Source organism: Heloderma suspectum, chromosome 1 (genome assembly GCF_057233095.1).
Source record: "Heloderma suspectum isolate Gila_16-S chromosome 1, 16-S_ref, whole genome shotgun sequence".
NCBI lineage: Eukaryota > Metazoa > Chordata > Lepidosauria > Squamata > Helodermatidae > Heloderma > Heloderma suspectum.
Genome location: NC_139458.1, coordinates 431,490,011 through 431,516,231, shown reverse-complemented (window position 1 = coordinate 431,516,231; position 26,221 = coordinate 431,490,011). Strand labels below are relative to the sequence as shown.

The window sequence follows — 26,221 nt, the reverse complement described above, 5'->3', positions numbered from 1 at the left end:
TCCAGCTACTGAGACGGACGGTTACAAAACAAGAGCCCTTTCAGTGGTGCTTCCCTCATTGTCGAACTTCGTTCCAAAGGAAGCCCAGCATGCTCTCACTAAGTTCTAGGAAGCTGGCTTTTAATTTCCAATCTGGAATTTGTTGACTAATTCTGCTGCTATGGGTGCTATATGGATGAGAAAAGGGGTGCCTGCTTTGGGTAGGGATATATGAGAATTCTGTTTGGAGGGGTGAAATCACAATGGATTTTACTGGTTTGGCCCTGGCAGATTTCATTCCATCCCCCACCCCCCATAAAAGGGGGGGTCTTTAAATACGAAGAGTCGGACATGACTTAATGACTGAACAACAAATGGGTTCATATTTTTAACTTGTTTTTTTTTTAAATCAGCCATCTTGTGCATGTGCACACCATCATAAGTCTACCTCTCCACCATGTAACCCCTCAGAAGCATATTCCCCTCTTGCAAATATTGTTGACAGTTTCACCCTGTCCGTGCACTATTTCATTTAACCCAGCATAGCCATTTGTTGTTGTTCAGTTGTTAAGTCATGTCCGATTCTTCATGACCCCATGGGCCGTAGCACGCCAGGTCTTCCTGTCCTCCGCTGTCTCCTGGAGTGTGCTCAAGTTCATATTCATTGCATCGGTGTTGCTATCTAGCCATCTCATCCTCTGTCATCCCCTCCTCCTTTTGCTTTCAATCTTTCCCAGCATCAGGGTCTTTTCCAGTGAGTTTTCTCTTCAGCATAGCCATAGTCCATACTTATCAAACAACTTGTCAATTTCATCCTCCCCTTTGGAACTCGCCCCCCCCCCCCCAGGTTTGGGAATCACCAAAGTGGAGGGTGAAATTGACCAGTTCTTTGATAAGTACAGAATATAGCTCTGCTGGGCTAAATGAAGTAGTATGTGGAGAGGATGAAACTGACCAAGATATTTACAAGAAGGGAATACGCCTCTGTGGGGCTACATGATGGACAGGCAGAAGTGCAATAATGTGCTTGTGCACAAGACTGCCGATAAAAACAATAAAAAAGCCCAGTTTGAGCAAACTGAAAGACCCAGAAAAAAGAGAGATCTAATTTGCACAAATCACCACTTGCGCATATCATGGGACCTGAACAAAAAAGCGTAAAACATTTCCAGAATTGAAAAAGAATATCTGCTACAGTGCTCACCACTAATTGGAATGGAAACACTGTGAAGTTCCATTGGGCATAAACAGAATGGAATTCCCAGTGTCACATATCCCTACCTTTGGTGATTTTCAGGGTGTACGTTTCTGAAACCTTCCAAGTCATTTTAATGATGAGGTGAAGCTTACGGTGTTATGCGGCTGCAACGCACTCTCCAGTTTTCCTTCCTTTGAACAGCTTGGACGTTGCTGGCTTTGGCTACTGCCAGTATCCTCCCTTCACAGAGTGCCTCTCCACCCGAAAATGGTGCAAACCATTTTGGGCCCCAATCCCATGAAATGAAAGCCCTTGGGTTGGGAGGATGAAATGTGTTCCTCAACAAGTTGGGCAAAGCAGCAATTTCGGGGGCTCAGGATGGTATATCTACAGCTCTTGTTTTAATATAGTAATAACACAATCTAGATACGTCTACTCAGACAAAGGTCCCATAGAGTTCAATCAGATTTACTCCCAAGTAAGTATACACAGGACTGAATCTGTCAAGAACTGGAGTCTTTCTTAAGTTCTGAGTTGCTTTCTTGGTATCTTCTCTCTCTTTCAGTGACATTGAGATATCAGTCAACTTTTGCCATGAAATTCTTTGGCCTTCTTTCTACAGTTCTCTTCTTGGCACTCCTGATAGGTCCAGGTATGATCTATTTCAAGAGACAATTTAAAAGGAATACTGATGAAAAGTAGAGAATAGACTTCTGGCCACTTTTCACAGCAGGCTGGGCATGCTGGGAGTTATGGGCCAAAACATCTTGAAGACACCAGTCTGGGAAAGGCTGAGCTAAACCAACAGTCTCATATTCTAGGAGTGCTCGAAAGTCACTTACCTCGTCTCGCAGCTTGCTTCGCGGTGGGGGGGAGGCACTTCGCTTCTCCCCCCGAAATTCAGGCCGGGGGGGGAGGTGCCTCGCCTCGCCTGGCCAAAATTCAGGAGGCGCCTCGCCTTGCCCTGCCGCGAAATAAAAAGTAAAAAAAAAAAAAATGCCCCGGTGATAGGCTACGTGACGATTTACATAGCCTATGATGGCTAGATCTGCAAAGTCAGCCGTGATAGGCTACGTTAATCGTCACGTAGCCTATCACGGGTGACTTAAAAAAAAAAAGCGCGTACGCAAATGGCGGCCCCCATAGGAAGCCGCCATTCGCGTTCCTTATTTGGTCGCTGTAGTCTACGTAATCTTTACGTAGACTACAGCGACAAAATAAGGAACGTGAATGGCGGCTCCCTGTGGGGGCCGCCATTAGCCGTACGCGCTTTTTTTTTTTTAAGTCACCCGTGACAGGCTATGTAATGATTTACGTAGCCTATCATGGCTGACTTTACAAATCTAGCCGTGATAGGCTACGTTAATCATCACGTAGCCTATCACGGGGGCGTTTTTTTTTTTTTACTTTTCTTGGAATGGCAGCGGCGGCAGCCGGTCGAAAGACCGGCTGCCACCCCGCCCCTGTCGAAGCCCTGCCGAACCGCCGCTGCGACCCGCCACCGGGAGCGACATTCGGGAAAGGTAAGTCCCATCCCGGGGGGGGGGCGGGGGCGGGGGGGTGGAGAATTTCTCCCCGAAACTACTTCGGGGGGCCAAATACGTTGGCACTCGGCCCCCCGAAGTTTCAGCGAGAAATTCTTTGACACCCCTATCATATTCACATTTTATGTGGCTCCCTGGTCAAGCTGTTCAAACACACTCTGAAATACTGCACTGCTCTAATTAAAACATGTTTTGCTGTGTTCAAAATCTCTGGGATGTTTTGCCACACCAGAAAACTTGAAACTTGCCTGCAAGTTTCACTTCAAGTAAAAACAGGTGGATTCAAGGCAAACACCCTGTGCATTGATACTTTTTTCTTGTTCAGGTCTCACAAGAAAATATATATTGAAGAGTACGTGTACAGACTTTGGTGCTCATTGCACAAGAGCTTATTGTGGTGAAGATTATATTTTCTATGGATTGTGTGAGGAGGGTGTTCCCTGTTGTAAAAGGTAAATACTTCAGGTGACATTGGGTGGACAGAATTCTGTACGTGAAATCAAAAATTAAATATGTGCATACACTGATGTACATGCCACTGTTGGCTTTTCACAGATAAGTGATAATAATAATGTAATTAATTATTTATCAAATGTATGCCATGCCTTTCTACTAAAAATAGTGTTCAAAGCAGATAACAGTAGTTAAATGCAGTTAAAATACAGAATTATAATTATAACATAAAAAATAAAAAAATAATTAATTAAAAGCAGTTAAAACAATCATATTAAACAGCACCCACCAGTTAAAATCTACTTCAGGAAACAAATCATCTTCAAAGCCAAATGAATTAAAACATGTCTTTGCTTGCCAGAGGAAGCACAACGGAGAGGGAGCTAATGTCATGTTTGCAGGAAAGTAGGTGGGTAGATACCAGACAGGCATGCAGAAAATTTCTCCAGGTGGGACCCAAGAAATTGTGCTGGAGCAGGTTATTAGATAAATTGTGCACTTGTGCCTGTGGCATACTTGGACACCTAATGTGGGTGGAGTCTTGGGTGAGGCCTAAGGGACTGGGGCAGAAACTGCTTCCCCCAAAGCCTTCTGCATTGAATTACCCATATCCTTCACTACACAGCAGGCCTTTTTAAAGGAAACAGTTGGACTGCAGAGTGGCATGAGATAGAGTGGTGTGTGCATAGTGTGTGCCATTACAATGCAGCTGTGCCTCTTCCCTGTGTGTGTGCATGCATGTTTTGTTGCTTATTGACATTCCATGTCATTTATAAGCCTATGCAGAGTGGCAGAACGTAGGGATGTACAGATGGTCTAAAATCTGTTCTGTGTTTCACAGATTGTCAGGCACCTGTCGTTCCACCATCTGCCCATCAACAGAATCAGAGGGTTTTTTATTTCCAAATTTGCACAAATTCACATCTGCACAAATGCACAATTTCGCATTTCCACAAATGCACAAATTCCCCAAAGTGTGCATTTTCTCACTTTAGCCTATGGGGGAAATGCACATTTTTGGCTGGGTTTTTTATTTTGCCTATTTGTCTGTAATGGAATTTGTGCAAAATTCCCAAAGGTTAGAAAATCAGTGCGCAAGTCCATGGAATGCACCTGACAGGGGAAAAGCTGGGCTCCACTGTGGAATCCATGGGCAGATTCATGAAAAGCTGTACTCAATCAGTTCCATTGCAGATTTCTCCAACATCCCTAGCAGAACATCCTGGGATTTGACTGGACCAACACAGAAGTGGATTAACTTCACGCTTTACATATTGATCAATAAAATATGATTTAGACTGCAAGACCTACAAAATAATAAGAGGGGAGAGCAAGATAGACAAACACAGTGCAGCAATTCCTGTTAAGAAAGACATATTGGATAGTATCTTGCATCACTGCCCTGCCTTACTGTTAACTAGGGATGGGGGAGAATTTCTCCCCGAAACTTCGGGGGGCCGAGTGCCAACACATTCGGTCCTCTGAAGGTTGTTTGGGGAGAAATTCTCCACCCCCCCACCCCCCCGGATGGGACTTACCTTTCACGAATGTCCCTCCCGGCGGCGTGTCCCGGCGGCGGTTCAGCAGGTCTTCGTCAGGGGCGGGGGCGGCAGCTGGTCTTTTGACCGGCTGCTGCCGCCGCCATTACAAGAAAAGTAAAAAAAAACAAACGCCCCTGTGATAGGCTACGTAACGATTAACGTAGCCTATCATGGCTAGATTTGCAAAGTCAGCCGTGATAGGCTACGTTAATCGTCACGTAGCCTATCACGGGTGACTTTAAAAAAAAAAAGCGTGTACGGCTAATGGCGGCCCCCATAGGGAGCTGCCATTCACGTTCCTTATTTGATCCCTGTAGTCTACGTAAAGATTTACGTAGACTACGGCGAAAATAAGGGCAACGCAAATAGCTTTTATTTTTCTTTTGAAGTTCGCGGCCGGGGAGACGGGGCGCTTCTCCCCGGCCTGAATTTCGGCCGGGCGAGGCGGGAAGCCTCCCCCCCGGCCTGAATTTTGGCCGGGCGAGGCGGGAAGCCTCCCCCCCCGGCCTGAACTTCAGGGGGAGCAGCGAAGCGCCTCCCCCCCACCGCGAAGCAAGCTGCGAGACCAGGTAAGTTACTTTCGTACATCCCTACTGTTAACAAGTTTACATGACTTGTTAGAAAAGGGGTTCCCATGTTCTAGAATAATCTTCACCAACTTGGCTCCCTCCAGATGTGTTGAACCAACTCCCACAATTCCTAGTCATTATGGCCATTGCTAGCTAAGAATTATGGGATTTGAAGTCCAGCACATCTGGAGGGTTCGAAGTTGGGGAGGAAACCTGTTCTATAATTATTTCGTCTTCTTCAGAACACTGTTGAATGCTCTGTAGAGAGTAGCAATGAAGTCTGCAAAGAGGGGGAGGAGAAATGGGTATGCTTTATCAGGGTTTCGGGTTCCAGAAGACTACTGGACTACTCACTTAGCTTTTCACATTGTTATTGGTGACTTTTTCTATCAGCTTGCATAATACAACTTTTGAATGACTTAACATTTGAACAACACAAAGGTTATTTGTATGATTACCTAACTTGGCTACCAAGTTGTTCTCGGTAGTGGGTTAGGAGAACATAAAGCAACAACAACAACTTCACTTTTGGAAACCAGGGGTAGATGATGGATATGAACATCCTCAAATTCCATTTCCCCTTTTAATAAAACCCAGCTTTAAAGCCACGCTGCACAAAACCTCCTGCCTGTATTTGTCTTAAACTTCGGGAGAGAATGTAATGACATGCTGTGTGATGATTGTGATTCAAGAGGCACAGATATCGCTTCAAGGGAATAAAAGAAGAGGGAAATAGACATTTCCAAGGAAGGAGAAACAGAATGATTGGGACTATACAAAGAAGGAGATAGATCTTAACCTGGCACCAAAAAGATAACAATGTTGGCGCCTGGCAGACCTCATCAGGGAGCTTGTTCCACAAATGGGGGGCCACTAATGAGAAGGCTCTCTCCCTTGTTGCTGCCTTCTGAGCTTCCCTTGGAGGAGACACTCAGAGGAGGACCTTAGATGCTGTATGTAGAGTATGCATAAGTTCATTCTGGGAGAGTTGTGCCATCAGGTATTGCCCTCCCAAGCCATGTAGGGCTTTATAGCTTAAAACCAGCACCTTGAATTGCGCTTGGAAGCATATAGGCAGCCAGTGCAAGCGGGCCAGGGTTCATCTTGTATGTGTGGACCTTCTAGTCCTAGTTATCAATCTGGCATTTTGCATGAGTGGCAACTTCCAAACTGTCTTCAAAGGCAACCCACATAGAGCTAGGCTGAACATATGTACCATTTTAAATGGGCCAGTACTGTTGTTGTTTTTTTCAAATTTCCCAACGGTCTCATTGTTTTAATATAAATGTCAATTTATACATTTGAATACATGCATAAATTGCCCCACATTGCCATTGCATCATCCCCCACCCCAATCCCATTGCCAATGCCTGGCTCATAATGACAATCTGGTGGTGCACACAATCTCCTGGAAAACCCCACCTACTGTGAAATAGACCCTAGTTCAGAGGTTCTCCCAAAATATGTTCTCAGTATGTAGGCAACTCCATGCTACCAGTTTACTTTAGGGATGGACAGATGCTCCCCAGTTTGCCCCTGGCCCCACACTCGAGCTTCCCTCCATTTGGCCAACAGCCCCACCCACCCGGGACCTATCCGCAAGCAGTGCGAGCTCCATTTTGCAAGAGAAAATGTTGATCGTGAATATGCACACATCTAGTCTTATGCAAAATGGCACCATGAATGGCTGATATGCACAAGATTACAGGCATAAATGGTCAATTTATGCCTGTGATCTCTTGCATATATGGCTCATTCATGGCACCATTTTGTATAAGACTAGATATACGCATATATGCGATCACCATTTTCTTTCACAAAATGGAGGTCATGGGTGGGTCCAGGGTGAGTGTGCCCACTCAGCAAGTGCGGGGGGAACAGGGGACTTGACTGCAGTCAGGAGCTCAGCGGGCACAGTTTGGGGGCACAGGTGGGGAGGGGAGTCCACCAGACTCCTGGACCCGATCAGGCACCTGCACCATCCCTAGTTTACTTAATATATTCAGTTTCCTCACAACAACAGCTGCTATCAGAGTGAGAATAAATGAATCACCCTAGATATAGGGTGGTCCCCCCCCCGCCATGGAATCACTCTCATGGACAAAATTTGTCCTTTGTATCTTTTACTAGAAAATCCTTAGCATAACAGTACCAAAGCTTATACATAGGGATGGCCATCACAGGGAAATCTGGCCCTCTGGGGGCTCGACAGATTTCCCCAGGGCCCTGAGTTCAGCTTGCATTTACGAGCCGAGCCATGGACTTTTTCCCAGAATCTGGGAAATTTCTCAGGTTCCCCCCCCCCTTCTAAAATTTCCATTCATGCACTTTGTGGCTGCAAATAATGCAAATTGTGCGTAATTTGCACAAATTCCAGCTGTAATTTGTGCAAATTATGTGGATCGCAGCTGCAAGTTGCGTAAACAGCAATTTCGGGGTGGAGGGAATTTGCAACTTGGCCTGATTTGTACCGAAGTTATGAATAAATACTTCCACATGCTTCCACATTCCACATGATTCAAACACATGATACATTCAACATCATCTTAACCTGAGGATTTATGGATAGCAATAACAGTTTCTAGTTTCAATTTACCAAGATGGTTTATAGGCAACACATTGGTAGTTGCATATTCAAAGTCTTCTTTATTTACTTTTTGGAGACTATAAAATATGCTTAGATTGTTTCTTCCTTCATTTATTTATGTACCATTCAGCTGCAGACTTAAGTATATGTCTCCATTCCTTAAATCACTTATGCCTAAATCATATTACTTCTAATCAAGAAAAATGATTTAAACGACATATATATAAAAGCATTCCAGAATCCCATGGCAAGTTACAGGTGTGCTTGTGACACAATAAATACTTCTTTAACTTTCTTCTGTCTTATGAGTATGCATTTCACTTTCTGAATTTTCTGTTTCTCCAGAGATCCCGTAGCACATTGTGAATTTCAAGGAGGCAAATGCACCCGACCGAGATGTGCTGAACACGATGTATTCCTTGGGGAGTGTGCAGTAGGACTTCCATGCTGCAAAAGGTGAGCCCCATAGCCTAAATGATTAATATGTATGATGAAAAACATCATGCAGATTCATGCATATATTAAGTGGTGGCCTATATATGATATGTTGCCAGTAGACAAAGCATATAGCAAGCATAGAAATACAAACTCCTTAAAATGTTAAATGCAATGCAACCTAGGGATGACGGAGAATTTCTCCACGAATCTTCAGGAGGCCGAGTGCCGACACATTCGGCCCCCCAAAAGTGTTGGGGAAATTCTCCGCCGGCCCCCCGCCCCCCCGGGATGGGACTTACCTTCGGCGAATGTCCCTCTCAGCGGCGGGTCCCAGCGGCGTTTCAGCGGGGGCGAGGGCAGCGGCCGGTTTCCCGACTGGCTGCCGCTGCCGCCATTACAAAATAAAAAAGTACAGTAAAAAAAAAAAAAACACCACACCCGTGATAGGCTACGTGATGATTTACGTAGCCTATCACGGCTACATTTCCAAAGTCAGCCGTGATAGGCTACGTAAATCGTCACATAGCCTATCACGGGTGACTTTGAGGGGAAAAAAAGCGTGCACGCAAATGGCGGCTCCCCATGGGTGCCGCCATTTGCGTTCCTTATTTGGACAGGGGTAGTCTACGTAAAGATTTACGTAGACTACTACGAAAATAAGGGAACACTATTTGCATTGCCCTTATTTTCACCGTAGTCTGCGTAAATCTTTACGTAGACTAGACGTGCCAAAATAAGGAACGCAAATGGCGGCACCCATGGGGCGGTGCCATTTGCGTGCACGCTTTTTTTTCCCCCAAAGTCACCTGTGATAGGCTACGTGATTATTTACGTAGCCTATCACGGCTGACTTTGGAAATCTAGCTGTGATAGGCTACGCAAATCGTTATGTAGCCTATCACGGGTGTGTGTTTTTGTTTGTTTTTTTACTTTTTTTCGTGGCCGGGGAGACGGGGCGCTCCTCCCTGGCCTGAATTTCGGCCGGGCGAGGCGGGGCGCCTCCCCCCCTCGCCTGAACTTCGGGGGGAGAACCGAAGTGCCTCCCCCCCACCGCGAAGCAAGCTGTGGGACAAGGTAAGTCCCTTTCGTCCATCCCTAATGCAACCTAATAAACCATAACATCAATTGAAAAAGCAAGATTAAAAAGATGTGTCTCGACCCCATTCCTGAATGCAGCGAGAGTGGGGACCACTTGTAACTCCAGACAAAGTGTGTTCCAGAGTAACAATCCTATGACTGTCTAGCCACTGTCTAGTGGCCCTAGGATTGTGCCCTTAACCACTTGGAGATGCTACCCTGGGTTTTAGATCTGGACTTGGAAGAGAAAGATGGAGGTTGATAAAGTCCCAGTTGAGTAAATAACACGACAATCCTGTCTTGTGAATATGTGTTCTCTAAACACATCTCTTGTATTTAGGACCTGGGATGCTTCCTTCCTTGGTTTTATTATCAAGCTAATTGTTTTTATGGTTATATTTGTGCCACTGTGAGTGAGATGTTACTCTAAATCTCATATGGGCACTGAACTCCTGATGCCCTAAGTGCAAAACCATCACCTGTTGTTTGGATTCCTTTCTTATCAGTAAAGAAGCCAATGAGCCAATCACCAATTACTAATTCTTTGGCACCTCTGTCTCTCATCTAGGAAGCCTGAAAGACAAGGCAAATTTAGGGCACAATCCTATGGCCACTAGAAACTGACCAGAGGGCCATAGGACTTTTTTGGTTTCTGGGAACTGAGGTCAGAGCCAGGACTCCGACCACGGTTCACAGATACTGTGCTCCATGCCCCCACCCCCTGCTCATGGTTCTCTCTGTGCCAGATATATCTCCACTCTCGAAAATGGGGGAGCAGTCCTTGGGATGGGGAAGGGAGGAGACCACAGAAGCCACATTGTGCAGCTCCTATGTTCCAAATAGCCTCCCCACCCCACCCCCCAAGCTCCCTGGCTAAACAAGTGAAATGGCCTGTCTCACCAAAAATGCAGGGTAGCCGGAGAATTGCTTCTGGTCTCTGGCTACCCTGCATTGGATAATCATCAGCCTCCATGTTTGGAGGCTGGCAACTACTTCCATAGGATTGTGCCCTTAATAACGCTTGCAAAGGCCAAGTAAAGTTGCATTGGGCTTTGGAATACCATATTTTCATCCAGAATTCTCTGGGAGGAATCTAAGTATTGTATTTCCTAATTGGGCAGTTGGGTAACAAATATGAAAGTTTTGCCATGTCACACTCCCTGGCTCTGAGGAAGGACCCCCTCCAAGCCAAGCATTTGGGCCTGGCTGGCTATCTGGAGAGATGCACTTCTCTTTCCAACATGGCCCACCCACCCTCTGGCTCAGGCTGAGAGGATTCTCAAAGCAAAAGAGAGATCAGTGGCTGAGTGCAGCCACCCATCCTGTTTCATTCTGAGTATCTCCTCAAAGCACTCCAGAAAGTGAAGGGCTGCTCTGGAGAGACCATCTGCATCCCTTGTCTAGCTCTGATGGGGTCCTCAGGATGAAAGAAAGGATAGGCAGCTGCTCTGGAAAGCCCTGCAGACAACCCTCTCAGAGCGGCATTTGCCATAGTGGGACTGGCAGCCAGTGGGTCTTTCTAGGGCACCTGCTATAGTGTCGCCTCACTGGAGCAAGGCCGTGATGGTTGGGGGCAGGGTGAATGCGCAATGGAGAGCCAGCGTGGTGTAGTGGCTAGAGTGCTGGACTGGGAGCCGGAAGATCCGGGTTCTAGTCCCCACTCGGCCATGGAAGCTCACTGGGTGACTTTGGGCCAGCCACAGACTCTCAGTCCAACCCACCTCACAGGGTTGTTGGTGTGAGGACAAAATGGAGGAGGAGGATTATGTACACCACCTTGAGTTCCTTGGAGGAAAAAAGGCTGGATGTAAATGTAATAAATAAATACATATGCTGCTGCTCCTGCTCTGCTGCTTGAGGCAAGGGGTTCATTCCACCTCATGGGAGAGCCATCCCTGCAGAGAAGGAGAGTGTGAGAAAGAGGTGGAAAAGAAATGGAGGAAGAAGTTGACCCTGGAAACTGCAGTTTAACCTTTATTTCTTGGTGTGGGATCTCAGGTGCAGTAAGACACTCCCCATACCCCCATAGTCTCTAAACTAGGGATGTGCAAACTCACCCCCGTCTGGGTTCTCCGGATGCCTGCCCAGCCCTTGCCCCTGCTTGCCAGTCCCTGGAATGCATTTGAGCCCCACCATGCTCAGTGAGCATCCCACACTCATCCTGGCGGCCTCATCAAGCTCTGCAGTTGCCATTTTTTCGGAAAATAAAATGGTGATAGCAGAAATGCGTGCGTTTTTGTATGCACGAAAATGCGCATTTCTGCAAATGTGCATATTCTCATGTGCAAAATGCACACTTTATTGAAAGCTCACATTTTGGGTGTTGGACTCGATGGTCTTATAGGCCCCTTCCAACCCTACTATTCTATGATTCTATGATTTGTGTGTGTACAAAAATGCACATTTAAAAAAAAATTGCATTTTTGTGCATATGCAAATATACACATTCACAAAATTCACATTTTCTCATTTTCTCATACATGGATATGTGCACTCACAAAAATGCACATTTTCACATGTGCACAAATAGGCACATGTTTGCGATCACCATTTTATTTCTCAAAAAATGGCAACCACAAAGCTCAATGAGGCTGCCAAGGTGAGTGCAGGGCATTCTCTGAACACAGGCAGGGGGCAAGTAGGGGCAGGGGCTTGGTGAGCAGGGCACGGGTGCATGGACAGGGGCAGTTCTGCCGGATTCTTGGACTGAATCGGGCGCCTGCACCATCCCTACTCTAAACTAGGGATGGTGGAGAATTTCTCCCCGAAACTTCGGGGGGCCGAGCGCCAACATGTTCGGCCCCCCAAACAAGTTTCGGGGAGAAATCCTCCACACACACCCGCACCCCACCCCCCCCGGGACGGGACTTACCTTCTCCGAATGTCCCTCCTGGCGGCGGGTCCAGCCGACGGTTCGGCGGGTGTTCGTGCGGGGCGGGAGCGGCAGCCGGTCTTTCGACCGGCTGCCGCCACCACCATTCCAATAAAAGAAAAAAAAAACACCCCCGTGATAGGCTACGTGACGATTAACGTAGCCTATCACGGCTAGATTTGCAAAGTCAGCCGTGATAGGCTACGTAAATCGTCACGTAGCCTATCATGGGTGACTTTAAAAAAAAAAAAGCGCGTACGGATAATGGCAGCCCCCATAGGGAGCCGCCATTCCCGTTCCTTATTTGGTCGCTGTAGTCTACGTAAAGATTAGAACCGCCTCCCCCCCACCGCGAACAAGCTTCGACGAAAGGTAAGTGACTTTCGTCCACCCCTACTCTAAACTAGGGATGTATGAGAATGTATGTCTGCAAATCATGTGAACATGTCCTGTTCACAACACCAAACAGAAACTCGATCAGGAGAGCATGTTCCCTGAAAACCTTAGCAAAATCCTAAGCTTGTGTTTCCGTTCAACCTGTTGCTTTTCCCCAAACAAGGGCACAAAGACCTTCTTGTAAGCGGGCCCTTACTTTTGGACCAACAGCACTTTCTGAACCTATTGTAAAGGCAGACCTATGTATTGCATTGGAGTAGTCCAAAAGGAAGTTTACCAGATCATGGTACGCAATTGTTCCCAAGCTATCTCTATCCAGGTAAGCTTGTACCTGGCATTTAAGCCAAAAGCAATAAAAGGAGCTTTGAGGTGCAGAGGTCACTTGCACATGTAATGACACTGCTGGATCAATAAGCACCTCAAACTGTGAACTTGATCTTTTAGGGGGAGTGCAACCCCATATAGAATAAGCTGAACACCATTCATCAACCATACCTCCATCTCTTCTGGACTCTCTCCATTACCTCACCATGCACTGGTTGAGGGCAATCACACCTTACCTGTTCCTGATGACAATGACAGAAAAATCTGGGTGTCATCCACATACTGGTGACACCTGAGACCAAAATTCCACATGATCTCTGTGATTTCATGTAGATGTTTAACTGCATGGGAGAAAGAACAAAACCCTGTGGAATCCCCAAACTTGTCAAGTGATTGAGCAGTAATTTCACAGCACCACCTTCTGAAAATGCTGATCCAAGAAGGAGCAGAACCACCACCAAGCAATGCCTCCCATACCAAACTTAGACAGCTTATCCAGGAGGATACCGTGCTCTATAGTAATAAATAGAGCTGTATGCAAATGGCCTCTTGAAATTCTCCACCCTATTTGTGGGCACACAAATTGAGGGGGAAGTTTCACCAAATATCTCTAGTGGGAGGAGACATTCTGAACAGTTTCTCATGGGTAGGGGTCACCATGGGCAGAGGTTCTAGTGCAGCTTCTTTCTTTTTGGGTAGTGTCCAGATCTTATGGGAATGATAGAGTTCCTGTGACCAGAAAAAATGCTTCACATTGTCCTGGTCCTGTATTGCCTTTTGAAGTATGTGATCTTTACTGTATTGCTAGAGGAATCCTCCAGTGAGTTGGCTAACACCTTTATTTTGTAAGCTGATCCCATGACCTTCCTGGGTGAGTTGACAGTGAGACATGGGGGTTTCTGTTGATACAGCCAGGATGAGAGTAGTAATGCTGCTAATGATCCCTGTCTATGCCTGCCTGAGGACTGAGATCTGTTGGATGGGCCCTCCTATGCAACCCACCAGTATGAGACATACACTATGGTGGGACATGGGAGAGGGCCTTCTCTGCTGTGGCACCCCAGTTGTAGAATGCCCTGCCCTTGGAGGCCCGATTGGTGCAGACATTGGTCTCATTTTGGTGCCAAGTAAAAACATGGCTTTTTACTAAAGCCTTTGAGGGCTAAATGCATTCCCTAAGGTAGCACACCGTTTTAACTGTTTTACTGTTTTAGGTTTTAATTGGTATTGGCTCGTTTGTTCTTAGCTGTTTAAATCATTTGTTTTATACTGTTTAAATTGATTTTATCTGTACACCACCCTGAGATCTTAATGATATAGGGCGGGATACAAATGTTTTAAGTAAATACATACATAATAAAAATAATGTTTGGGGTGTGGTGCTTGTAGCTGTATTTTCTAGCATCGTTGTGACTGATGCTGCTGCTTGTATGGTACAAAATGTCAAAGCATGTTTTGAAAAATATATGTATACTAATTTCATAGATTTTTAAAAGGCAGTAAGAAAATGTGCATCTTGGCAGCATGGGGTGGGGAATATGTTTATTTCGAGCAGGTATGGGTTGCTTAAATATTTATAATAAATTACATTTGTAGACTAGTACCTTTTCTCTTCTAAAAGGTGTTCACAGGGGCTTAGATGGAATATGAAGTTAGACAATCAGTCTCACAGACATGAACCCACACATATTTTCTGGTGTGAAGTGATGTTGGGAGAATGTAATTTGAAGCAAACAAGGAGTGTGCTGGAATAGGGGACTGAACCCTTCCACTTGTCACTTCTTTTTAACTGCAACACCGTACCACCAAAACTGTTTTATCCTCACCAAGTATCTCAAGATCCAAAGTAACCACTGATAGGTCATGCAGCATGCATGCACGCTGAAATCTGAATGTGGTACAGTACAGAATGAATACTTTTTCATCTAGACTACCCCAACCCATTCTATAACAAACAAGCATCTAGGACTCCTAGGGATGTCAGAGAATTTCTCCACAAATCTTGAAATTGGTGGAGAAATCCCGAAATTGGTGGAGAAACGGTCTGCCCCCCGCCCCCCCCCAGGATGGGACTTACCTTGTTCGAATGTCCCTGGCGGCGGCAGCTCCAGTGGCGGTTCAGCGCTGGTTCGGCGGTGGCAGTGGCTGCAGAGGCTGGTCTTCTGACCGGCTGCCGCCGCCGCCATTTCCAAGTAAAAAAACCAACCAAACAAACAAACGTGGTAGGCTACGTAAAGATTTATGTAGCCTATCAAGGCTAGATTTTAAAAAAACACCATGATAGGCTACGTAAATGTTTACGTAGCCTATCACGGCTGACTCAAAAAAAAAAAAAGCGCGTACGCAAATGGTGGCGCCCATGGGCGCCGCCATTTGCGTACGTGCTTCTTTTTTTTAAAGTCAGCCGTGATAGGCTACATAAACATTTACGTATCCTCTCACGGCTGACTGCAGGGACGCAAACGGTTTTAACAGTTTATGTAATGTTATGTAATGTTTTAACAGTTTAAACCTGGTGTTTTATTCTTTTATCTTTGTTATTTACTGCTCCGAAATCTCCTGATGTGGAGTGAACTTAGGGCTGGGCGAAAGTCCCTTACCTGTCCTCGAAGCTTGCTTTGCGGTGGGGGGGAGGCACTTCGGTTCTCCCCTGAAGTTCAGGCGAGGGGGGGGAGGTGCCCCGCCTTGCCCAGCCGAAATTCAGGCCGGGGGGGAGGCGCCCCATCCCTCACCGGCAAAATTCAGGCCAGGTAGAAGCGCCCCGTCTACCCGGCCATGAAAAAAAAAGTAAAAACAAAAACAAAAAACCACCCCCGTGATAGGCTACGTAACGATTTACGTAGCCTATCACGGCTAGATTTCCAAAGTCAGCTGTGATAGGCTACGCAAATCGTCACGTAGCCTATCACGGGTGACTTTGAAAAACAAAAAGTGCGTACGCAAATGGCGGCCCCCATAGGGAGCCGCCATTTGCGTTCCTTATTTGGTCCCTGTAGTCTACGTAAAGATCTACGTAGACTAAGGCGAAAATAAGAGCAACACTATTTGCATTGCCCTTATTTTCACCGTAGTCTACGTAAATCTTTACGTAGACTACAGGGACCAAATAAGGAATGCAAATGGTGGCGCCCATAGGGCGCCGCCATTTGCGTACGTGCTTTTTTTTTTTCAAAGTCACCCGTGATAGGCTACGTAACGAGTAACGTAGCCTATCACGGCTGACTTCGGAGATCTAGCTGTGATAGGCTACGTTAATCGTCACATAGCCTATCACGGGGTTGTTGGGTTTTTTTTACTTCAATTGTAATGGCGGCAGCGGCAGCTGGTCAAAAGACCGGCTGCCGCCCCCGCCCCTGACGAAAACCCGTCAAACCGCCACCGGGACCCGCCACCAGGAGGGACATTCATCAAAGGTAAGTCCCATCCCGGGGGGGGCGGGGGGCGGAGAATTTCACCGCCGATTTCGGGGGGCCGAATGCGTTGGCACTTGGCCCCCCAAAGTTTCGGGGAGAAATTCTCCCCCATCCCTAGGAGCGGTATATAAATATTGTATTAAAAGGGATCCCCATCACTGTTCAACCCACCCTGCAAACTAGTGATGTAAACAACAAACTGGCAAGGGTCACCTTACAGGAGGATTCCTCTAGCAATAGATTAAGGCTCAGATGCTTCATAAGGCAATACAACAGCAGGACAATGAGGGGCATCTTTGCTAGTTCCAGGCACTCCACCCTCCCCATCTGGATTTGGGAATGAAAAACCAAGGTAAAGTGTGGGTGCATGGAAGGTAAATTGTAAAAATGCACAATATGTGACACTGAACAGCATCATCACTGATCACGGTGCACATCAATTAAGGCATCAGCATTAGCTTCTAATTTCCTGGGTTTTTGGAGTTTGGACCAACATAAGATAGCCTTAACTCTGGTTTGTAAACCAGGCAGATTTTTTTTTTTTGATAATTGAATAACTGAAAGGGACCATTCAGATATAAAAGATGTCACTTGACATTACAGTCATCAAGTGAAGAACGTACATGTGTGAGCCTAGCTGAGGAATTCCAAAAGGAGCCTGCTGTCTCTAGTGGTCTAGTGACCTATAACTTATAAGTTTAAATTTTTTGGCATGCATTTCACTTTCTGAACTCCCTGTTTCCCCAGAGATCCAGTAGCATACTGTAAATTTCAAGGAGGCGAATGTACCCTAGCAGGATGTACTGAAATTGACATATCCCTTGGAGAGTGTGCAACAGGACTTCAATGCTGCAAAAGGTGAGCCCCAAAGCTTAACTAGTTCATATGCATAACAAGAACAACAACAACAATGTTACAGATGTTTACATGTCTTAAGTAGGGTCCTATGAATGATATGTTGTAAACAGACAAAACAAGTGCATATAACAAGCATACTTATAGGAAATTAATAATAGGGGAAGGGAATGAGTTCAGCTGAAAAAGACACCTTCCATAAACTAGTATGCTGGGAATTACGTTAGCTTGATCTAATTGATTTGGATCACTTAGGGTGCAATTCTGTGGCCTAGACAGTCAGTGCCTAGACAGCCATAGGATAGGTTGGTTCCTGGGATCCGTCCTCTGAGCCCGCATTCCGAGGTCAGTTCCCGGAGAACAGACCTCCACCCCTTCCTGTGTTGCTTCATAGGCAGCATGGAATGGCCCCACACTCCACGCTCAGAAGAGGAGCGCAGAGTGGCAGAAACAGGGCATTCCTGGGGGCGTGCTGGGGCGGGGAAGTCAGAAATGCCGGCACGACACATCCTATGTGTCATCCTGCTGCCACTTCCCGCACTCTGCGGTCCCACAGGTAGACAGCCGAAATTGGCTGTCTAGCCATAAATGCAGGGCAGCTGAAGCAGAGGGGAGATGATCCCCTCTGTGCTTCTCCTGCCCTGCATTGCATAGGTGGTCGTCTCCAAGTTTGGAGGCAACCGCCTATCCCGATAGGATTGCGCCCTTGCTTACTGATTTACTTATTTATTTATTGCACTTGAATGCTGCCATTGTGGAAGCAACTGAGGTACTTTCCCCAACATATATATATAGACAGAAAACAAAAATCATAAACAAATAAATACATAGTAAAACGCAAAAACAAAAAATTAAAAACCATGACAACAATTGGAAACGCGAAATCAAAAAGACGAGTCTTCCTGAATGCAGAGATAATGGGGACTGGTCGTAACTCCAGAGGGAGTGTGTTCCAAGGATGGATGAAAGTCCCTTACCTGGCCCCGCAGCTGTTTTCGGTGTGGGGGGGAGGCGCCCCGCCCCTCCTGGCCGAAATTCAGGCCGGGGGGGAGGCGCCCCGTCTCCCCGGCCGTGAAATAAAAAAGTAAATTGTAAAAAAAAAAACACGTGATAGGCTACGTAATGATTTATGTAGCCTATCACAGCTAGATTTTAAAAGTCAGCTGTGATAGGCTACGTAAATCTTTATGTAGCCTATCACGTGTGACTTTGGAAAAAAAAAAAAAGCACATACGCAAATGGCGGCAGCCATGGGTGCCGCCTTTTGCGTTCCTTATTTGGGCACGGGTAGTCTACATAAAGATTTACGTAGACTACAGTGAAAATAAGGGCAACGCTTAAGGGCTATTTGCGTTGCCCTTATTTTAGCCGTAGTCTACGTAAATCTGACTTTGAAAATCTAGCCGTGATAGGCTACGTAAATCGTTACGTCGCCTATCACTTTTTTTGTTTTTTGTTTTATTTTACTGGGAAATGGTGGCGGCGGCAGCCGGTCGGAAGACTGGCCGTCGCCCCTGCCCCTGCTGAAACGCCGCCGAAACGCCGCCAGGATGCGCCGCCAAGGGGGACATTCGACAGAGGTAAGTCCCATCCCTGAGGGGGGTGGCGGAGAATTTCCCCACCAATTTCAGGGGGCTGAATGTGTTGGCATTCGGCCTCCCAGAGATTCGTGGAGAAATTCTCTGCCATCCCTAGTGTTCCAGAATTTCAGAGCAACACCAGAGAAAGCCCTTTTCCCATGTGCCTGATGAACAGGGTTCTTTAAGTGAGAGTATCTTCCGAAGGGCCTCGCCTGCTGGTCTTAGTAACTGAAGGGATGTAATTAGTTGGGACAGGCAAGCATCAAGCAGAGAAGTGTCAGCCTCCATCTCTCTGGACACCATAACTCTGTGAGAAGTGAATTATGCCACTACTGCCATTACACCATTTCAGTCGGGGTTCAGGCCAGGTTTTGGCACAGAAACAGCCTTGGTCGCCCTGTATGATGACTAGGAATGGGGGAGAATTTCTCCCCGAAACTTTGGGGGGCCGAGTGCCAATGTATTCGGCCCCCTGAAGTAGTTTCGGGGAGAAATTCTCTGCACCCCCCCGCACCCCCTGGATGGGACTTACCTTTCCCGAATGTCCCTCCCGGTGGCGGGTCCCGGCGGCGGTTCGGCAGGTCTTCGACAGGGGCAGAGGCGGCAGCTGGTCTTTCGACCGGCTGCCGCCGCCGCCATTCCAATAAAAGTAAAAAAAAAAAAAAAAAATGCCCCCGTGATAGGCTACGTGACGATTAACGTAGCCTATCATGGCTGATTTTGCAGATCTAGCTGTGATAGGCTATGTAAATCGTCACGTAGCCTATCACGGGGGCGTTTTTTTTTAACTTTTTATTTCGCGGCTGGGCAAGGCGAGGTGCCTCCTCCCTGGCCTGAATTTCAGCCGGGCGAGGAGGGAAGCCTCCCCCCCCGGCCTGAACCTCGGGGGGAGCAGCGAAGCGCCTCCCCCCGACCGCGAAGCAAGCTGCGAGACCAGGTAAGTGGCTTTCGTGCACCCCTAATGATGACAAGGGATGGCGGAGAATTCCGCCACGGATTCCAGTGAGGCCGGATTCTGTAGTTCAGGCCCCCCGGAATCCATGTCAGAGCGGCCTCCTGCCCCCCTGCCCCCCCTCAGAATCCCCCCAGGACGGCACTTTTCTGGGTCGGATGCAGCGGAGGCACCAGCGGCTCCGGTGGCTGGTCTCCTGGCTGGCCGTGGCAGGGCTGCTGTCACTGCCATTGCCATCCTTGGACCGTGATTTGCGTCCTTGGACCATGATTTGCCATGCTTGGATGCCATTTAAGTCCGCACCAGGCTGTCTGCGGCTGGAAATCCGTGGCGGAAATTCTCCGCCATCCCTATCTCCTGCTCATGTTTGTGTTTGGTGTTGTAAATGGGACTCGTTCACATGTTTTGAAGACCTAACTTATTGTGCATCCCTAGTTTAGGGGCTATATAGGTATGGGAGTATCTTATTTATTTATCGTGATAAGAAATAACATTATTCAGACAGAAGTGATTTCAATCATAGAAAGGGAGGGCTGCCCAGGTCTCCTCCGATCTCGTCTGATCTCAGAAGCTAAGCAGGGTCAGCCCTGGTTATTACTTGGATGGGAGACTGCCTGGGAATCTGGCTTCCTGCACTGAGCAGGAGGTTGGACTCGATGGTCTTGTAGGCCCCTTCTAACCACTTTGATTCTATACCTCTAAATGCATCCTTAAGAATGTAGCTTAATGGAATGAAAATAAATGAAGAAAATTTGATATGCTGATCACATTATTTTTCTGGAAGAAATAGAAGTTCAGTTCAGTTTTTAATTTTAATTCATGGGATTCTCCAAGCTCCAGCTCTTCCAGCTCTTCACCTGTGTACTAGACTTCCACTCTGGTCTAGTGACCTTTAAGCTTTAATTTCTTGGCTTGCTGGGATGCATTTCACTTTGTGTATTTCTGTTTCTCCAGAGATCCAGCAGCATTTTGTAAATTTAGAGGAGGCACATGCAGCCAAACAAAATGTTCCAAAAATGATGTATTCCTTGGGTTGTGTGCAACAGGAGTTCAGTGCTGCAAAAGGTGAGCCCCAAAACCTACATAATTAAAAGTATTGTACAGATACCTTCATATCTGAGGTAGGGGCTATAAATCATATGTTGCCACTAGACACAAGACATTTGTAGAACAAGCATAGTTACATGAAGGTAATAGTAGGGGAAAGGAATGAGTTCAGCTGTAAACTATACATTCCATAAGCTAGTATGCTGGAAATTATGGTGACTGGATCCCATTGGTTTGGGTCTTTATGTATGTATGTATGTAAATATGTATGTATTGCATGTCTATATTGCCATTGTGGAAGCCCAGAGAATTTTGGCTATTGGGTGGTATAGAAATAAATACATAAATAACTCTGAAACAAATTATAAACAAAATCACAAAACAGTAGGGTTGGCGGAGAATTTCTCCCCGAAACTTCGGGGGGCCGAGCGCCAATGTGTTCGGCCCCCCGAAGAAGTTTCGGGGAGAAATTCTCCGCACTCACCCCGCCCCCCACACCCCCCCTGGGATGGGACTTACCTTTCCCGAATGTCCCTCCCAGCGACAGGTCCCGGCGGCGGTTCGTCGGGTCTTCGTCAGGGGCAGGGGCGGCAGCCGATCTTTCGACCAGTTGCTGCCACCGCCATTCCAATAAAAGTAAAAAAAGTTTTTTTTAACTTTTTATTTCGCGGCCGGGCGAGGCGAGGCACCTCCTCCCCGGCCTGAATTTCGGCCAGGCAAGGCAGGAAGCCTCCCCCCCCCCAGCCTGAACTTCGGGGGGAAGAGCAGCAAAGCACCTCCCCCCCACTGCGAAATGCTGCGAGACCAGGTAAGTGGCTTTCGTGCACCCCTACAAAACATAACAAAAAATCATTAAAAAATGAAGACATAGTAAAGTATTTAAAAGAATGGGAGATGAAAAGAGGAAAATCCTACATACTGTAGATTTTGCATCTGTACTAAGAGAATAAACTTTATTGTTATTTTTAGATGCAAAAATAGCTTTTGACAAGAGCATATAGATATTTTTGTGTTTCTGAATGCATATATTTCTGAACGTGTTTAATTTTGGACCAATGTTTAATAAATGGGTACAGGGTATCTATTTAAACCATAAAGCAAGAATTCATACAAATTGGATATTATTGCCAGTATTTGAATTCACTAAAGGCACTAGGCAGGGACACCCATTATCTGCCTTAGAATATCTTCTATCCACTTTAGAACCTTTAGCAATAAAAATCAAAGAAAATGCCAAAATTTGCAGAATAAAAATAGGAAATTATACAGAAAAAAATAGAACTCTATGCAGATGACATACACCTTATTTGAAAGAGCTCTGATAAAGTCTCCTCTGCATGAAACTTATGGGGAAATAATATATCTAGAACAATCATTGAAAAAAAGGTGTTAATTTCAACTGTATTAAAAGTATGGGATCAATATATTTTTTAAAAAAGGTTAAGCCTTCGTATGTATCTTTAGAAATCAACGCTAGAAAAATGAGAAGCAGGGGTAAGCTTAAATCTGGAAGGAAAATGACCTTTTTAGGTGTAAGGATTTTTTTTTTTTTTTGGAGCATAATAATATAATACCAGACTGAGAAATAAAAAGGAAATTAAATGGTGTTTTCCCCTGCCCGTTGTTTCATTTTTTTTACAAATTCAGTCAATTATCACTGATGGTTCCGGCCCAGCCTATCTTAAGGAGTGCCTCCAGCAACACCAGACAGGCCGCTTAACAAGATCAGCCTCGGATGGCCTTCTCTCTGTCCCATCAGCCAGGACAGCTAGACTGGTGGGGATGAGGGAGAGGGCCTTTTCTGTGGTGGCCCCCGCTCTGTGGAACTCCCTCCCTAAGTAACTCCATCATGCCCCCTCTTTAATGAGCTTCCGCTGTGCATTAAAAACGTGGTTGTTCAGGCAGGCATTTGGGGTGGGTTAGGGTATTTTAGAAAATGTTTTTATTGTAGAATGTTATTGTTTTAAACTGTTTTATTATATGTTGTACATCACCCAGAGTGGCTGGGTAACCAGCCAGATGGGTGATTAATAAATTTAATAATAAATAAATATCTTAAATCAAACCAGCAGCTAAGAGATATCATAGAGTTTTAGAATTGGTTGTTGCTGTTGTTGTTCAGTCGTTCAGTCGTGTCCGACTCTTCGTGACCCCATGGACCATAGCACTCCAGGCCTTCCTGTCCTGCGCTGTCTCCCAGAGTGTGCTCAAGTCCATATTCATTGCATCGGTGATGCTATCTAGCCATCTCATCCTCTGCCGTCCCCTTCTCCTTTTGCCTTCAGTCTTTCCCAGCATCAGAGTCTTTTCCAGGGAGTTTTCTCTTCGCATTAGGTGGCCAAAGTATTTGAGCTTCAGCTTCAGTATCTGTCCTTCCAATGAGCACTCAGGGTTGATTTCCTTGAGGATGGACTGATTTGACCTCCTTGAAGTCCAGGGCACTCGTAAGAGTCTTCTCCAGCACCACAGTTCGAAAGCATCAATTCTTTGGTGCTCAGTGTTCCTTATAGTCCAGCTCTCACGGCCATATGTTACTACTGGGAAAACCATAGCTTTGATTAGACGGACCTTTGTCAGCAAGGTGATGTCTCTGCTTCTGACTATGCTGTCTAGGTTTGCCATAGCTTTCCTCCCAAGGAGCAAGCGTCTTTTAATTTCATGGCTACAGTCACCGTCTGCGGTGGTCTTGGAGCCCAAGAAAGTAAAATCTGTCACTGCTTCCATTTCTTTCCCTTCTATATGCCAGGAAGTGATGGGTCCAGATGCCATGACCTTTGTTTTTTTAATGTTGAGTTTCTTTAGAACTGGTATCGAAGCATAAATAATGTTTAGTATCTAAAATCTATAAGGGCATAATCCTTTTGGCCCTAGACATTGTCTGAGGGACCATAAGACATTGGAGATCTCCCCTCCAAAGTCAGAGACCGTGCCCCAATATCAGAAGGGGGAGTCAGAGATCCAGCCCTATTCCCTCGCCCCCTCACAGCTGGTACAGAAAGAACCATGTTGGTTGCCCACCGACATCAGAAAATTGACCTTAGAGAGGGGCAAAGGGGCCATTCTGGTGGGCAAGGAGGAGAGGGCACTGGAAAGACTAGGATAGGAGTTATTCTGAGCCTCTTCCAGACTCTGTCCCTTCACCTATGAAGTGCCATCACTAGACAGGCTAAAAAGCCTGTCTAATGAAAATGGGAGGACAGGTAGGTGAAGATTCCCTCCACCATTTCTCCCACCCTTCATTGGATGATCAGAAGCCTCTGAGTTTAGGGGCTTCCAATCATTGAGGGCACAATAGGATTGCAATCTAAATTACTCTTAAACAATGAAACTGAACCAGAACAGGTTAAACATTATATGGTTATGTGGACACAAAGTATTGGAAAGAATATGCCAATGGACATATGGGAAAACCTCTGGAGTAAGAGCCATAATTTTTCACTAACGTGTTGATTCAAGAAAATCTGTATAAGGTGATGATGAGGTAGTATATAACAACAGTTAAAATAAATAAAATAAACAAGAATTATCCAATGAATTGTTGGAAATGTCAGAAACAAATAGGATTTTTTAAAAATCATTTATGATGGGAATCCTCTTTGACAAAACAAATATTGTAGAATGATTGTATGATTGATTCTATGATTAATATAAATATGGAGAAAATATTACACTACAAAATTTCATTAGATCCCTTGTTTCATCTTCTTAAAGTTATGGATTGGTCTGTTCATCAACAACATAAAGAATTAACATCTTATATGTTGGCTGCCCCCTTCATGGATCACTGCCTTGTTGTGGCGAAGGGGCTTGCGTAACTCAGTGAAGCCATAAGCTATGCCGTGCAGGGCCACCCAAGACAGACAGGTCATGGCGAAGAGTTCTGACAAAATGTGGTCCACTGGAGAAGGAAATGGCAACCCACTCCAGTATTCTTGTCAAGAAAACCCCATGGAACGTATCACAAGGCTAAAAGATGTGACGCCGGAAGATGAGCCCCTCAGGTCAGAAGGTGTCCAATATACTACTGGGGAAGAGCAGAGGGTATTTCTGAGTAGCGCCAGAAAGAGTGAACTGGCCAGGCCAAAGCGAAAGGACACTCAGCTGTGGATGTGACTGGTGGTGAAAAGAAAATCCGATGCTGTAAAGAACAATATTGTTTAGGAATCTGGAATGTCAGATCAATGAATCAAGGTAAGCTAGAGGTGGTCAAAATGAGATGGCAAGATTGAACATCGACATCTTGGGAATCAGTGAACTAAAATGGACAGGCATGGGCGAATTTAATTCAGGTGACCATCATATCTACTACGGTGGGCAAGAATCCCTTAGAAGAAATGGAGTAGTAGCACTCATAGTCAATAAAAGTGTGGGAAAAGCAGTACTGGAGTACAATCTCAAAAACGACAGAATGATCTCAGTACGAATCCAAGGCAAACCATTCAACATCACAGTAATTCAAGTCTATGTCCCAACCACTGAGGCCGAAGAAGCTGAGGTTGATCTGTTCTATGAAGACCTACAACACCTTCTAGATCTAACACCAAAAAAAGATGTCCTTTTCATAATAGGGGATTGGAATGCTAAAGTAGGAAGTCAAGCAATCAACAGGATAACAGGCAAGCATGGCCTTGGTGTACAAAATGAAGCCGGACAAAGGCTAATAGAGTTTTGCCAAGAGAACACGCTGATCATAGCAAACACTCTTTTCCAACAGCACAAGAGGCGACTCTACACATGGACATCACCAGATGGTCAATATCAAAATCAGATTGATTATGTAATTTGCAGCCAAAGTTGGAGAAGCTCTATACAGTCAGTAAAAACAAGACCTGGAGCTGACTGTGGCTCAGATCATGAGCTGCTTCTTGCAAAATTTCGGCTTAAATTGAAGAACGTCGGGAAAACCACTAAACCGTTCAGGTATAACCTAAATCATATCCCTTATGAATATACAGTGGAGGTGAGGAATAGATTTCAGGGATTAGACCTGATAGACAGAGTGCCTGAGGAACTATGGACAGAGGTCCGTAACATTGTTCAGGAGGCAGCAACTCAATCCATCCCAAAGAAAAAGAAATGCAAGAAAGCCAAGTGGTTGTCTGATGAGGCTTTACAAGTAGCTGAGGAAAGAACGGAAGTGAAAAGCAAGGGAGAAAGGGGAAGATATATCCAACTGAATGCAGAGTTCCAGAGAATAGCAAGGAGAGACAAGAAGGCCTTCTTAAATGAACAATGCAAAGAAATCGAGGAAAACATCAGAATGGGAAAGACTAGAGATCTCTTCATGAAAATCAGAGATATCATGGGAATGTTTTGTGCAAAGATTGGCATGCTAAAGGACAAAGAAGGCAGGGACCAAACAGAAGCAGATGAGATTAAGAAGAGGTGGCAAGAAT

General features: G+C 45.7%; 1 protein-coding gene across 3 annotated transcripts in view; it reads left to right on the top strand.

The window, feature by feature from the left end:
- Positions 1 to 26,221, top strand: part of LOC146360306 (uncharacterized) — a 52,383-nt gene that overhangs the window by 18,465 nt on the left and 7,697 nt on the right. For 2 of the 3 annotated variants that reach the window (XM_084829349.1, XM_084829348.1), the window contains 5 exons: positions 1,743 to 1,829; positions 3,047 to 3,173; positions 8,217 to 8,327; positions 17,139 to 17,249; positions 20,733 to 20,843. In XM_084829349.1, the coding sequence (XP_084685475.1) occupies positions 1,772 to 1,829; positions 3,047 to 3,173; positions 8,217 to 8,327; positions 17,139 to 17,249; positions 20,733 to 20,843 (518 nt within the window). In that variant the 5' untranslated portion in view covers positions 1,743 to 1,771. The remainder of the gene's footprint in view (positions 1 to 1,742; positions 1,830 to 3,046; positions 3,174 to 8,216; positions 8,328 to 17,138; positions 17,250 to 20,732; positions 20,844 to 26,221) is intronic. The other variant, XM_084829350.1, reaches the window with a different exon arrangement.